This window comes from Callithrix jacchus, chromosome 7 (assembly GCF_049354715.1).
Source record: "Callithrix jacchus isolate 240 chromosome 7, calJac240_pri, whole genome shotgun sequence".
Classification (NCBI taxonomy): domain Eukaryota; kingdom Metazoa; phylum Chordata; class Mammalia; order Primates; family Cebidae; genus Callithrix; species Callithrix jacchus.
Window position 1 is genome coordinate 12,172,640 of NC_133508.1, and position 14,477 is coordinate 12,187,116.

Genomic DNA, 14,477 nt, shown 5'->3' on the forward strand with positions numbered 1-14,477 from the left:
AGCTGATGATGTTGAACCAAGATGTCCAGGTTCTCCTTGTGGTGAAAACCAGGAGACAGGCCTCACCAGCGAGGCCTTGCATACAACTGTCTTTAATAGGAATATTTAGACTTCCCCACCTACAATTTAGGTAACTATAGATACAAACATAGTCATTGTTCAGAGGTTGGTAGCAGGTGAATGGTGAAGTTTTAGAAAGTCCTTGGCTACATGGTAACAAGTCAGTAAATAATTAGTGCAGCCAGGCCTGACATGGTGGCTCACACCTGTAATCCCAGCACTTTGGGAGGCGGAGGCGGACGATCTCCTGAGGTCAGGAGTTCGAGGACCAGCCTGACCAACATGGAAAAACTCCATCTCTACTAATAATACAAAAACTAGCTGGGCATGGTGGTGCATGCCTGTAATCCCAGCTATTTGGGAGGCTGCAGCACAAGAATCGCTTGAGCCCGGGAGGCAGAGGTTGCAGTGAGCTGAGATCGCACCATTGCACTCTGGTCTGGGCAACAAGAGCCAGGCTCCTTCTCAAAAAATAATTAGTACAGCCAATCTTCAGTACTTTACTGAGAATTCTAAAGAAACAGACAAGTCTGACCTCAAAATTCAACGTGTCTTTGGTTCATTTCTTTCTAATTCCCTTTGTCATACACCAGTAAGACCACTTTTTCTTTTTGAATCATGCTATTCTTGTTTGTCCGTATTTTCTGTGGCCCTGTAGGACTGAGGGTACCTGTCCCACTGAGACTGCAGTGAGTTTGATGGTGCCTGTATCAGGTGCAGGGGATAATGCAGCGGCTCTGATGTCGTGGAGCTTACATGGACATCACAGAGACAGGTGTGAAGTAGAAACAATTACCCCAGAAACGCCACTGTGCTCCCCGGGCCCTCTTGACCTGGGCGCTCCTGCCCCGGCCCCTCCAGCCCTGCCCCTCCTGCCCCAGGCACTCCTCACCAGACCCTCCTCACCTGGGCCCTCCTGCCCCAAACTCTCCTGCCCCGGACCCTCCTGCCCTGCCCCTCCTGCCCCAGGCACTCCTCACCAGACCCTCCTGCCCCAAACTCTCCTGCCCCAGACCCTCCTGACCTGGTCCCTCCTGCCCCAAACTCTCCTGCCCTAGACCCTCCTGCCCGACCCCTCCTGCCTGGGGCCCTCCTGACCTGGGGCCCTCCTGCCCTGCCCCTCCTGCCCCAGGAACTCCTGACCAGACCCTCCTGCCCTAGACCCTCCTGATCAGACCCTCCTGCCCTGGGCCCTCCTGCCCTGCCCCTCCTGCCCGGCCCCTACTGCCCCAACCCTTTCTGCCCTGGACCCTCCTGACCCTGCCTCACCTGCCTGGCCCCTCCACTTCACCACCCTCGCCGCCCACTGCCTTCTTCACAATCTGTCTTTAAAAATTCTTTGTAATGTCAATCTCAGTTCACCCAATCACCTCTCAGGAAAAGAGTTCAACAGAAATCATAACCATTCAGAATGGAGGCCAAGAACTGACCCCATGTGGTGGCACATGCCTGTGGTCCCAGCTACTCAGAAGGCTGAGGTGGGAGGATCATCTGAACCCAGAAGGTCAAGGCTGCAGTGAGCCATGATGGCACTGCTGCACTCCTGCCTAGGTGACAGAGTGAGACCCTGTCTTCAAAAGATAAAATGAAACAATCCCTGGCCTCAGGTCATCCTCTTGCATATGTTCAAATGCTTGCTGTCCTGTAAAGACGCTCCACATGCATCAGGAGGAAGAAGGCTGGTTGAGTCCCAGAATAACACACAGCAGGCAAAGTGCTGCTGTGGTTTCAGAAAGGACTTGCGACGCCAGGTGCAGTGGCTCACATCTGTAATCCCAGCACTTTGGGAGGCCAAGGCAGGCAGATCACCTGAGGTCAGGAGTTCGAGACCAGTCTGGCCAACTTGGTGAAACCCTGTCTCTACTAAAAATACAAAAATTGGCTGGGCATGGTGTCACACGCCTATAATCCCAGCTACTCAGGAGGCTGAGGCAACTAGAAGCCCTTGAACCTGGGAGGTGGAGGTTGCAATGAACCGAGATCACGCCACGGAACTCTAGCCTGGGCGACAGAGCAAGACTCTGTCTCAAAAAAAAAAAAAAAAAAAAAAAAATGGTGCAATCTCTAGAGACATTGAATTAAAGTCCACTTTGCTAGTTCTCCAGGAGCTTGTGAAGTCTGGTTCTCTCCTCTTTCTGAAACATCCAATCCTCAACTGGGGAGTCTTTCCCAATCTTGTGTCTCATAAACTCATTCCTCTTCTTTATGAGGGTTATGGCCAGGCAGGTCATCAAGGTGCAAGTGCAGTCTCTTCTCAGACCTAGAAGATAATTTTATGCCTATGTGCAGACAGGTGCTATGTAAACACCCCAGCAGATTTCTGTGAGAAATCACATGAATATAAGCTGCAGCCTCAGACATCTTAGGCCAGAGTGGTGTTAGTTTCAAGGGAAACACATATCCAGCTGCAAGAAGCTGTTTCAGGGCAGCCTAGGTCTTTAATGCGGGTTTCTGCAAAGGCTGTAGCCCCAGAGAGTTACAAAGCACTCCTCGGTAAAGTTTCTCAGCTCCCCCTATAGAGGGTCTTTCCAAAATTCCACGTTCATGCAGAACCCATGTGGTATGTGGTTCCTTCGTCGCTGGCTGCTCCTTCCTGTGCCATCCCCTCCCACTGAGCCTGCACCTTCCTGACCTGGGCTGGACTCACCCACTCAACTCCAATCTAGCCTCCCTGGCTTCCCAGGCTGGGAGACTCAGAGCTCTTTCCTCCAGCCAGGAAGAGTGGAGTCTTCTCTGACTGCTTTTTCAGCCATACGCTGTCATGGAATGTCTATGATTTAATTAAAATCCTCCATCTCTTCTATATTTTTATTGTCATGGGGAATTTAAAACATGTAAAAGCAGGAAAAACGGTTTCAGGAACCTTGCCTGTATCCATCACACCCAGCTTCGACCATTTTCACCACACCAGCTTGTCCATTATTTTTTACCTATCTCTACCACCTGCTTCCTCTTTAGATTATTTTGAAGAAAACCCTAAACATAATATCATGTCATTCTGCAGTATATGTCTCTACAAGATAATTTTCTATTTTGAAGAATTACAAATTTACAGACAAATTGCAACCACTTATATATCCTACCCATGGATTTACCAATAAAGTTTTGCTATGTTCTCTCAGAGAGAGAGAGAGAGAGAGAGAGGGATGTATATACAGACACATATGTACAGACACACATATTCATATCTGTGTGTTAATTTCACTAAACTTTTTGACAGAAACTTGCAGATATCTTAACCCCTCAGTCCTAAATAATTCATTGATATCTCCTAAGATCAAAGACATTCTCTTAGATAGCCATAAAACAACAAACCAATTCAAGAAATTTAGCCTTGGTTAGAAGACTGACATACACTTCGTATTCAAATCCCAAACCGGGCGTAGTGTCCCACACCTGTAATCTCATCACTTAGGGAGACTGAGGCAGGTGGATCACTTGAGGCCAGGAGTTCAAGAGCAGCCTGGACAACATGAAGAAACCCTGTCTCTACTAAAAATACAAAAGTTAGCCAGGTGTGGTGGTATGCACCTGTAGCCCCAGCTACTCTGGAGGCTGAGGCATGAGAATTGCTTGAACCTGAGAAGCAAAGGTTGCAGTGAGCTGAGATCACACCAGTGCACTCCAGCCTGGGCGACAGAGCAAGACTCTGTCTCAAAAAAAAAAAAAGAGAAAACTCCAGTAATGTTAATCACAGCAAACATTGACACTGATCTCACAGCTGGTCTAGGATTGCACTTGCCATGCTTTTGAGTTGTCACCTTACTGTCCTATAATTTGGAAAACTTCCTCAACTATTCATTGTCTTTTATGGCCTTGACATTTTTAAAGATTATGGGCCATTTTTTTTGCAGAATGTCCTTCAATTTGAGTTTGTCTGTTTGTTTCTCATAAGTTTGTGAATTTTAGCCAGTATACTGCATAACTGAGGCAGGCACATAGTGGTGTGGGGAGGAGGGGTCAGGTTGCCATTATTAGTAATGCTAACTTTGATTACTTGATTCAGAGGGGGGTCAAACATACTTTTTCACTGTAAAAATGCTCCTTTCCCTTTGAAACTAATAAGCAACAAGAAATTAATAAGCTTTGAGGTGGTGTACATAACCTATATCCTGCACAGAATCTCACCCACTGATTTTATCACTCATTTTTGACTCCTGCCAGAATTCTGATAATTCTGGCTAGGTGTGGTGACTCATGCCTGTAATCCCAGCATTTGGGGAGGCTGAAGTAAGTGGATTGCCTCAGCCCAGGAGTTCAAGACCAGCCTGGGCAACATGACGAAATCTCATCTCAACAAAAAATGCAAAAGTTAGCCGGGCATGGTGGTGCATGCCTATAGTCCTGACTACTTGGGAAGCTGAGGTGGGAGGACCACTTGAGCTCAGGAGGCTGAGACTACAGTGAGCTTGGATTGCGCCACTGCACTCCAGCCTGGGTGAGAGAGCAAGACTCTCTCCAAAAATAAAAATTAAAAAAACTCTTCATATATTAGTCAGCATTTTACTGTAAAGAAGAGCTTTCCTTTTCCCTTCCTCATTGCTATTTTTTTTACTTACCCACTCATGCATATTTCTTAGTATCTGTAAAAGCTCATGCATTCTTTTTTACTCAAAGTACTCAAATGTATTATCATCGTTCTTCATTTTAATACTTCCACCTAATTTGCCTAGGCCAGTTCCTTATTGTGTTTCTATTTGAGTGGCTTTTGTGGCCGGAGATACTCTACAGCAAAACCTTCTGAAGGCCTCTCTTGTCTCATAGTAAATCTTTTTTTCTTTTTTTTTTTTCTGGAGACAGAGTTTCACTCTTGTTGACCAGGCTGGAGTGCAATGGTGCGATCTTGGCTCACTGCAACCGCCACCTCCTGAGTTCAAGTGATTCTCCTGCCTCAGCCTCACAAGTAGCTGGGATTACAGGTACCCATGACCATGCCTAGCTAATTTTTTGGTATTTTTTGGAGAGACAGGGGTTTCACCATGTTGGCCAGTCTGGCCTTGAACTCCTGACCTAAGGTGATTCACCAGCCTCGGCCTCCCAAAGTGCTGGGATTACACGTGTGAGCCACCGCATCTGGCCTGCCTCACAGTAAAATCTTGACTCACTGCCTCTTTCTTTCCACCTGTGTTCCTTCTCACAAATGGTTTGTCTCTGGCCCTGGCTTAGTCATCTTTTTTTGTTTCCTTCCCAAGTTGGCTTGGACCCCGCTTCTGAGCCACCCAAGCACTCTACATACTCTCGTCCTCCCTCCCTCATAGTCTGATTACCTGCTTCTCATCTGTGACTCTCCCCTGGTCTCAGCAGTCCCTGAGACCAAGTAGGTGCTCAGTGAATATTTGTTTAATTAATGGGCAAAGGAATTGTCCTAATTCATTAGAAATAATTTTTTGAGCAGTGTGGTACACAATGGAGAAGTAGTGTTTATTTTTTCATAGAAAATGGTTGGGGATAAAAGAAAAGAATGTTCACCTGTAATCCCAGTACTTTGGGAAGCTGAGGTGGGTGGATCATTTGGGGTTAGGAGTTCGAGACCAGCCTGACCAACATGGTGAAACTCTGTCTCTAATAAAACAAAAAAAATACAAAAATTAGCTGGGCGTCATGGTGCATGCCTGTAATCCCAACTACTCAGGAGGCTGAGTCAGGAGAATTGCCTGAACCTGGTAGGCGCAGGTTGCAGTGAGCCGAGATCGCGCCACTGCACTCCAGCCTGGCCACAGAGGGAGACTCAAAAAAAAAAACAGAAAAAAGGATGTTCTCAGATACCGGTTGACATGTGGGCCTTTGCTAGAGAAATATACACGCTGTATTTGTTAGGTAGAGACTTTGTCCCAAGATCACTGCGTTTGCCGTCTCTGTCCTTGGGGCCACGACCATTTATTTGAGATGACGGTTGGCTGAAAATCATATGATGTGCTGACGATCAACAGGGCTACAAACAGAGTGCTAATAATAGGACCCAGAGGGGAAATCAACTGCCCCTAAGTCGGCTTTCGACTTCCGGTGCAGCCTCTGGAGCCGCGGCACCTCTCCACTTCCTTTGTACAGGACTTTGCACACGATGAACTGTGGACTTATCTGTCAGCTGTGCAGTCTAGAGGGTAAAGTCCGTATTTTACTCAAGAGTAGACTCACCTACTGCCCGATGCCTCCAAAAATGCTCGGAAAGTGTGACTGGTGTCTTAGGATAAGGAAAGAAAGGAAATGAGCTAGGCCGAAGACAGGCGGGGCCGGCGCGTGAAGGTGGAAGACAGGCGGGGCCGGCGCGTGAAGGCCGAAGACAGGCGGGGCCGGCGCGTGAAGGCCGAAGACAGGCGGGGCCGGCGCGTGAAGGCCGAAGACAGGCGGGGCCGGCGCGTGAGGAAGGGCCGAAGACAGGCGGGGCCGGCGCGTGAAGGCCGAAGACAGGCGGGGCCGGCGCGTGAGGAAGGGCCGAAGACAGGCGGGGCCGGCGCGTGAGGAAGGGCCGAAGACAGGCGGGGCCGGCGCGTGAGGAAGGGCCGAAGACAGGCGGGGCCGGCGCGTGAAGGCCGAAGATAGGCGGGGCCGGCGCGTGAAGGCCGAAGACAGGCGGGGCCGGCGCGTGAAGGCCGAAGACAGGCGGGGCCGGCGCGTGAGGAAGGGCCGAAGACAGGCGGGGCCGGCGCGTGAAGGCCGAAGACAGGCGGGGCCGGCGCGTGAGGAAGGGCCGAAGACAGGCGGGGCCGGCGCGTGAAGGCCGAAGACAGGCGGGGCCGGCGCGTGAGGAAGGGCCGAAGACAGGCGGGGCCGGCGCGTGAAGGCCGAAGACAGGCGGGGCCGGCGCGTGAGGAAGGGCCGAAGACAGGCGGGGCCGGCGCGTGAAGGCCGAAGATAGGCGGGGCCGGCGCGTGAAGGCCGAAGACAGGCGGGGCCGGCGCGTGAAGGCCGAAGACAGGCGGGGCCGGCGCGTGAGGAAGGGCCGAAGACAGGCGGGGCCGGCGCGTGAGGAAGGGCCGAAGACAGGCGGGGCCGGCGCGTGAGGAAGGGCCGAAGACAGGCGGGGCCGGCGCGTGAGGAAGGGCCGAAGACAGGCGGGGCCGGCGCGTGAGGAAGGGCCGAAGACAGGCGGGGCCGGCGCGTGAGGAAGGGCCGAAGACAGGCGGGGCCGGCGCGTGAAGGCCGAAGACAGGCGGGGCCGGCGCGTGAGGAAGGGCCGAAGACAGGCGGGGCCGGCGCGTGAGGAAGGGCCGAAGACAGGCGGGGCCGGCGCGTGAAGGCCGAAGACAGGCGGGGCCGGCGCGTGAGGAAGGGCCGAAGACAGGCGGGGCCGGCGCGTGAGGAAGGGCCGAAGACAGGCGGGGCCGGCGCGTGAGGAAGGGCCGAAGACAGGCGGGGCCGGCGCGTGAGGAAGGGCCGAAGACAGGCGGGGCCGGCGCGTGAGGAAGGGCCGAAGACAGGCGGGGCCGGCGCGTGAAGGCCGAAGACAGGCGGGGCCGGCGCGTGAGGAAGGGCCGAAGACAGGCGGGGCCGGCGCGTGAGGAAGGGCCGAAGACAGGCGGGGCCGGCGCGTGAAGGCCGAAGACAGGCGGGGCCGGCGCGTGAGGAAGGGCCGAAGACAGGCGGGGCCGGCGCGTGAGGAAGGGCCGAAGACAGGCGGGGCCGGCGCGTGAAGGCCGAAGATAGGCGGGGCCGGCGCGTGAAGGCCGAAGACAGGCGGGGCCGGCGCGTGAAGGCCGAAGACAGGCGGGGCCGGCGCGTGAGGAAGGGCCGAAGACAGGCGGGGCCGGCGCGTGAGGAAGGGCCGAAGACAGGCGGGGCCGGCGCGTGAGGAAGGGCCGAAGACACGCGGGGCCGGCGCGTGAGGAAGGGCCGAAGACAGGCGGGGCCGGCGCGTGAGGAAGGGCCGAAGACACGCGGGGGCCGGTGTGAAGGGCCTTGTTTCCACAGGCAGATCTTGGACTTGACCTCGAGCAGGCAGCAGGGAGCTGGTTCAGGCCCATTGCAGGATGGTAAGGAGGCTCTCTAAGGAGAGTGTGAGTGATGACCTGCAGCAGAGACCAACTGCAGTGCTACCGAAACAAAGCAGGGAGTGGTAGGAACAGGCAAAAACGCTGGGTGTGGGGAGAAGAACAGAGATCTTAGGTAGGATTGATAGAATTTTTAATTGCCTGACATGGAAAATGAGGGAGTATTTGACCATAGCTTGAGAAGTATTGACTAAAATGTTTTTTTCAAATTGATCTTGTCTAAGTTGAAATGCCATGAACATGTATATCATGTTCTAACCTCACATCCCAAGGTGAAAAATGGATGTTGCTTCTGAAAAACGGGTTTGGAAGGAAAAAAAAAGATCATGAGGGAACAAAAAGCCCAGTGGAGATTGTTGGAAAGGATCACAGGATATGAAGAGAAAGCAAGACATGTAGTCATTTTAGATTTTGGTTTTCTTCTTTTTTTTGGTTTTGAGACAGGGTCTTGCTCTGTCATCCAGGCTGGAGTGCAGTGGCATAATCACAGCTCACTGTAGCCTTGACCCCAAGTGATCCTCCCACCTCAGCCTCCTCAGTAGCTGGGACCACAGCCATGCCCCACCATGCCCGGTTAATTTTTTGTACTTTTCTTTTTTTTGGAGAAATGGGGCTTGGACAGATTTCCCAGGCTGCCTTGGCCATCTGCCCGCCTTGGCCTCCTAAAGTGCTGGGATTTACAGGCATGGGCCAGGAAACCCGTCCCATTACTTTCTTTTGTAATAGACATATATGTCTGCCAGAATTTAGACACAGATGAAAAAGATAGAAATTCAACCTACCAATTTTTGGGCAGAATTCCTAGACTTATACCACATCAATGGGCCTAGCAATGTTATGGACCAAGAGTAAGCTCTCTGCAGGTTACCTGTGGAGGTAAAGGAACCAGGCACCTAAGCAGGTACATTATGGCTACTGGGCAGGGCAGCTTGTCCAGGTAAGCAAGTTTTCTGAAGTATGTACCTACTTTTAATATTAAAGGAAATTTCAGTCTTATGTGGTTAAATGTTCTTTAAAAACATTGCAATGGATATAGTTATTTAACTTGCAAATTGCCTTAAAGCTAGGATGCAACAAGGTTTCACAAAGAAGGCACCCAACCTTGACGGCAATACACAGTCTACCAACTACGGGAAATCGTAGAGGCTTTCTTCCAAAACGCAGAATTGTCAGCATTTGAACACTGTCAGTAGGAAAAATTATAAGCACTGGCTGGGCAGGGTGGCTCTCGTCTATAATCCCAGACTTGGGGACCCCAGGAGTGGGGAAGATGCAGTATGCTATGATAGTGCATAGAACAAGACCCTGTATCAAAAATAAAAATAAATAGCAGTTATAAGCACAGGTACACAGTTAACCATGAACATAGTATCCCTGAAAATCTTTTTTAATGGGAGAAGAAACCTAAACTTTGAAATGACTGATATATGTGTATATGTAGTCCTTCAAGAGCAAGAATCCGGAAATCAGGCAAGCTTAAGGGAAATGCAACACTTTGCTTTCCTTTTCTAGGGAAAGTGTACAGCTACAGTTCAGAGTCGTCACCATCCACAAAGAAATGGCAGGGAGTGCGAACACCTCCTTGAGCATCTGACACGTTCCAACGCATGCCGGACCCCAGACGGACCCTCCGAACTCAGTGCCTCTGGGAAATGTGAGGCCAGGGCCTTGGTCCCCGAGTGTAGGGTTGGGGGTTTCGGGGCAGGGCCAAGGCCTTGGTTACGGGTGTGCGGTGGGGGTTGGGGACAGGGCTGGGGCCTTGATCCCGGGTGTGGGGTGGGGTGGGGGTTCGGGACAGGGCCGGGGCCTCGATCCCGGGTGTGGGTGGGGAGTTCAGGGCAGAGCCGGGATCTTGGTCACGGGTGTGCGGTGGAGTCCGGGGAAGGGTCAGGGCCTTGGTCACGGGTGTGGGGTGGGGATTCGGGGCAGGGCCGGGGCCTTAATCCTGGGTGTGGGTTGGGAGTTGGGGGCAGAGCCGGGTTCTTGGTCACGGGTGTGGGGTGGGGGTTCGGGACAGGGCCGGGGCCTTAATCCCTGGTGTGGGTGGGGAGTTCGTGGCAGGGCTGGGATCGCGTCCGTCCTGGGCGGCCAGCAGGGGTCTTTAAAGAGAGTACGCGGTGACGGAGGCCCAGGACCCACCCCCCGGAAGTCAAGGCCCGGACGGCTCCGCAGCGTCAGGCACTGGTCACGCCGGGGACGGTGGGCGGGGCGGGGCGATGTGCGCGCCCCGGGGGTGTATGGCGTGCGCGGGGCGGGGCGATGTGCGCGCGCGCGCCAATCGCAGGGCCGCGAGCAGGGTGTGAGCGCAGAGAGGCCAGGAAGGCGGAGGGGCGGGCCGGGCGTTGGGTGCGCCCAATCAGCGCGCCGCAACCCCGTGATGCGGTGCTCTCCCGGGTGCCGAGCGCCAGTCCGCGATCCCGTAGGGTGAGTGCGCTGGGGTAGGGCCGGGGCGCGGATCCGCGCGGGGGCGGGACTTCCGTAGGGCCCCGGAAGTGGGATCTGTGTGTTCTCATGCGAACGGGAAGGAGCGTTGGGGATCTGGAGTCCCGGGGTTGAGACATTTTCAGGCCCGAAAGGGGAAGAATCTGTTGCCGCCGCCGTCAGCCCGCGCCCGTCCTCTTCCCTATCTCCGGCCCGGCCCGGCCGCGCCGCCTCTCCCTGCTGTCTCTCTCCTCGCCGTCCCCGCGTGTGGCGCGGCCACCGGGCCCCGGGGCTTAGGCGAGGAGCCCGCGGGCGGCCGGTCGGGCGGGGCGGCGGCGCTGACAGGTGAGGCACCCTGGGCTGCGGTAGGCGGCCCCTCCCGGCCCAGCTCGGACCCGCGCGGTGCCGCTTGTCACCGCGCCGCCATCTTCTCGCAGGACGCTGCCGCGGCGGGCAGGGCCGGGCCTGGGTCGGGGCAGGGGAAGGCCAGGGCCGCGGCTGAGGAGGACCAGGGCTGGGGCATGGGAAGGGCGGGGCTGAGGAGGACCAGGCCAGAGTAGGGGATGGCGGCGGCTAGGAAGGACCAGGGCCGGGGAAGGTGGGGGCCGGGGTGAGGATCGGCTGAGGCGGGGCGGCAGACGACAGGGCTGGGTGCCCGGAAGACTGGGCCGGGGTCAGGTCGGGCGGCCGGGGCAGGGCCAAGGCGGCGAGGACTGAGGTCGGGAAGGGCCTGGGCGGGGCCGGGGTCGCGGGCCGCGAGCGCCCCCAGGCCCGGCGGGTGCCGGCACCCGCAGTGCGGAGCCAGCCTCGCTCCTCGCCCCTCGGTCCCGGGTAGGCGGCCGTGCGAGGCGGGACGGGTCATCAGGGCATCGCATTCCTTTAGAACCAGGAAGTTGGGATCCTGTTGCTCGGTGTGTGTTTGGAACGCTCCTGTCTTTCTCTTGTTAGACTTGAGCAGAGGTAGATTCTGAAGGAGTTAAAAAAACAGCCGGATGTGAAGATTGCTGGTGTTGGTCTTAGGGCTGGGATACGCGGGCGGCGGAGGAGCGGGTCGGGAAGCTGCTGCACCTGCCTCTCGGGGTGCGCTTGGGAACGTCAGGAGTCATTCCGCCTCAGTGCCATTGTGTTTTGAAACTTCATGCGAATATCATCTCGCTTTTCTCCTTATTTTTACGTAAAACGATCTTAAAACTTGTCTGAGATGAAACTTGAGAAAGCTAACTGTAGAAAACTACCTCTTATCTGGCTTTCGTTTGAGATTCTCTTAAGTGTATGCGCAGTAACTTGTCTTAATCGAAAATTGGAAGTTTGAGGTTTTGAATAACTGAGAAAACAGGAAGGTTTTCCTTGACAGGGCAGTGGAGTTAGTCTGTAAGTATAAACAGTTTGCATGAGGCCTTTTATAGAGATAAGAACTACTCCAAGATGAACACTGAAGTGAACATACAAGTTATTTTCCCTTTCAAAAGTTTTTTCCTCTTAGTTTCAGTTGTTTGAATATTTAAAGGCACTTGAAATAGGCGCTCAGTTGTAGTTTCTGAAGACCACAGTGGGGAAGACTGGTGTCCTCTTTTTCCTTCGTGGTCAGGTGATGTGTGCAGTGTGCAATTTCCATACTTCCCCAACCTGCCTGGCGCCCCTCATTACAGTCAGGGTAATTTACAGAAGTTGAAATGGTTGTGACTTTTCAGTTTTTTCCCCATGTATTTAATATGCTGAAAAGCAGTTTTGTAATCAAACCTTATAAGAAATAGGTTGAGGTTTGCTAAGTGAAATACGTTCCGAAAGGCATCAGATTAACAAGCTTATTATTTAACCATAAATTTAATTTGTATACTTCTCTTTGAAACTGGCATTGGTTAGAAACAAATTTTATCCCATATTTTGAAAAGTTAGTGTAAGTTGACTTATTTACATGAAACAGAAACATGGCTTATTCATTAGAAGTTATCCTTGTGTTGCTTACATCTTGTCAACTGTAAAAAAAAGTGGGATGATGATAATCTCATTTTCTTAGGACTGTTGTAACACAAACATGAAAATGTTGGCTCTTTTTGCTATTACTGATCCCCCCCCCCCCCACCCTCAGATGGAGTCTTGCTCTGTCGCCCAGGCTGGAGTGTAGCAATGTGATCTCCACTCACTGCAGCCTCACCTCCTAGTTCAAGCGATTCTACTGCCTCAGCCTCCCTAGTAGCAGGGATTACAGACACTTGCCAATCACACCCTGCTAATTTTTGTATTTTTAGAAGAGACAGGATTTCACCCTGTTGCCCAGGCTGGTCTCAAACTCCTGGCCTCCAGTGAGCCACCTTGCCCAGTTTACTGAATTTTTAAAATATTCTACCTTGTAGCTGTCAGTTTATTAGCAGAAAGTTTTATGTTTGTTTGTTTGTTTTTGGCTTGTTTACATGTATCTGGGCAGAGAAAACAGGTTCTGAGCACAGAATGTGTATTTGAAGAAAGCAGTTCCACTATTTTTGAGTAGTAACCAGAGAGAAAAAAGATAACATGAGTACAGTTCTGTAGGTAGCTGAAATTAAGTGGCAGCAAATTCAGAGAGAAATGCAATTTGATTTAATATTTGAGAAGATTGCCCTTTTAATTTTTTTTATTTTTATTTTTATTTATTTATTTTTGAGACGGAGTTTCACTGTTGTTACCCAGGCTGGAGTACAATGGCGCGATCTCGGCTCACTGCAACCTCCGCCTCCTGGGTTCAAGCGATTCTCCTGCATCAGCCTCCTGAGTAGCTGGGATTGCAGGCACGCGCCACTATGCCCAGCTAATTTTTTGTATTTTTAGTAGAGACGTGGTTTCACCATGTTGACCAGGATGGTCTCCATCTCTTGACCTCGTGATACACCCGCCTTGGCCTCCCAAAGTGCTGAGATTACAGGCTTGAGCCACAGCGCCCGGCCTATTTTTATTTTTTTTTAAAGACAGGGTCTCACCATGTTGGCCAGGCTGGTCTTGAACTCCTGACCTCAGGTGATCCTCCTGCCTTGGCCTCCCAAAGTGCTGAGATTACAGGCGTGAGCCACCACGCCTGGTCAAGATTGCCCTTTTAAAAATACTTAAAGTATTTATTGAATTTAATCCAATTTCTGTAGGTAAGCACAAGTTTTGGCAAGTATACATTTAAGCTGTTTTTATGAAGCAGTCTTCAAATTATCTTAAAATACTGTTCTAAAATACATACAGGCTGGGTGGGGTGGCTCATCCCTGTAATTCCAACTTTGGGTGGCCTAGGTGAGTTTATCTGGGAAACCAGGAGTTCACCAGCCTGGACAACATGGAGAGATCTCATCTCTACAAAAAATCAAAATATTACCCAGGCATGGTGGCTCATGCCTGTACTCTAAGCTATTGGAGAGGCTGAGGTGTGAGGATCACTTGAGCCTGGGAGGATGAGGCTGCAGTGATCCTGTCACACTGCACTGCAGCCTGGACAAAAGGGAAACCTTGTCTCTCCCCACCCCCAAAACATGCAAATTAGAACATTAAATTGTTAATGGTGTTTACAATGAACTGTGCCTTCGGTAGCTGCAGCTACTCTACATAGAATTGCAAATTTTTTGTAGTGAGTTGTGGTAGATGTTACCAGCCAAGGAGTGGCTGACAAACTCCTTTCTGTTATTTCATTGTCATGTTAAAATGCTTATTTTCCATCAAAATAGTGATAACTAGGATTATAATCTAGGTCTTCAATTTTAGTAATGTATTGTCTATGTTTTGGTCTCTTGAGGTTGTAAAAGAGCTGTATAGCTGTGTTACCATCAATGCCAAACGTTCTTATCCTAGTGTTAAAGGTACAAGTTTTTTTTTTTGTGAAACTGAGTTTCACTCTTGTCACCCAGGCTGGCGTGCAATGGGGCGTTCTCGGCTCACTGCAACGGCTGCCTCTTGGGTTCAAGTGATTCTCCTGCTTCAGCCTTGGGAGTAGTTCGGATTATGGGCCCCTCCCACCACGCCTGGTGGGGTGTTTTTTTTTTTGTAGAGACAGGG

At 52.1% G+C, this 14,477-nt stretch overlaps 1 protein-coding gene across 40 annotated transcripts in view; it reads left to right on the top strand.

Moving 5' to 3' along the window:
* The first annotated feature begins 7,368 nt into the window (after positions 1-7,368).
* LARP4B (La ribonucleoprotein 4B) overlaps positions 7,369-14,477 on the top strand; it is a 110,288-nt gene continuing 103,179 nt past the window's right edge. For 30 of the 40 annotated variants that reach the window (XM_078329377.1, XM_078329378.1, XM_078329388.1 and 27 more), the window contains exon 1: positions 10,543-10,814. Coding sequence is in view for 5 of the 40 variants with exons in the window: in XM_035306777.3 (XP_035162668.2) it covers positions 10,308-10,472 (165 nt within the window). In the remaining 35 variants the exon portion in view is untranslated. Of the gene's footprint in view, positions 8,031-9,560; positions 9,703-10,301; positions 10,473-10,542; positions 10,815-14,477 lie in introns of those variants that run through there. The other 10 variants (XM_035306777.3, XM_035306779.3, XM_078329393.1 and 7 more) reach the window with 4 other exon arrangements.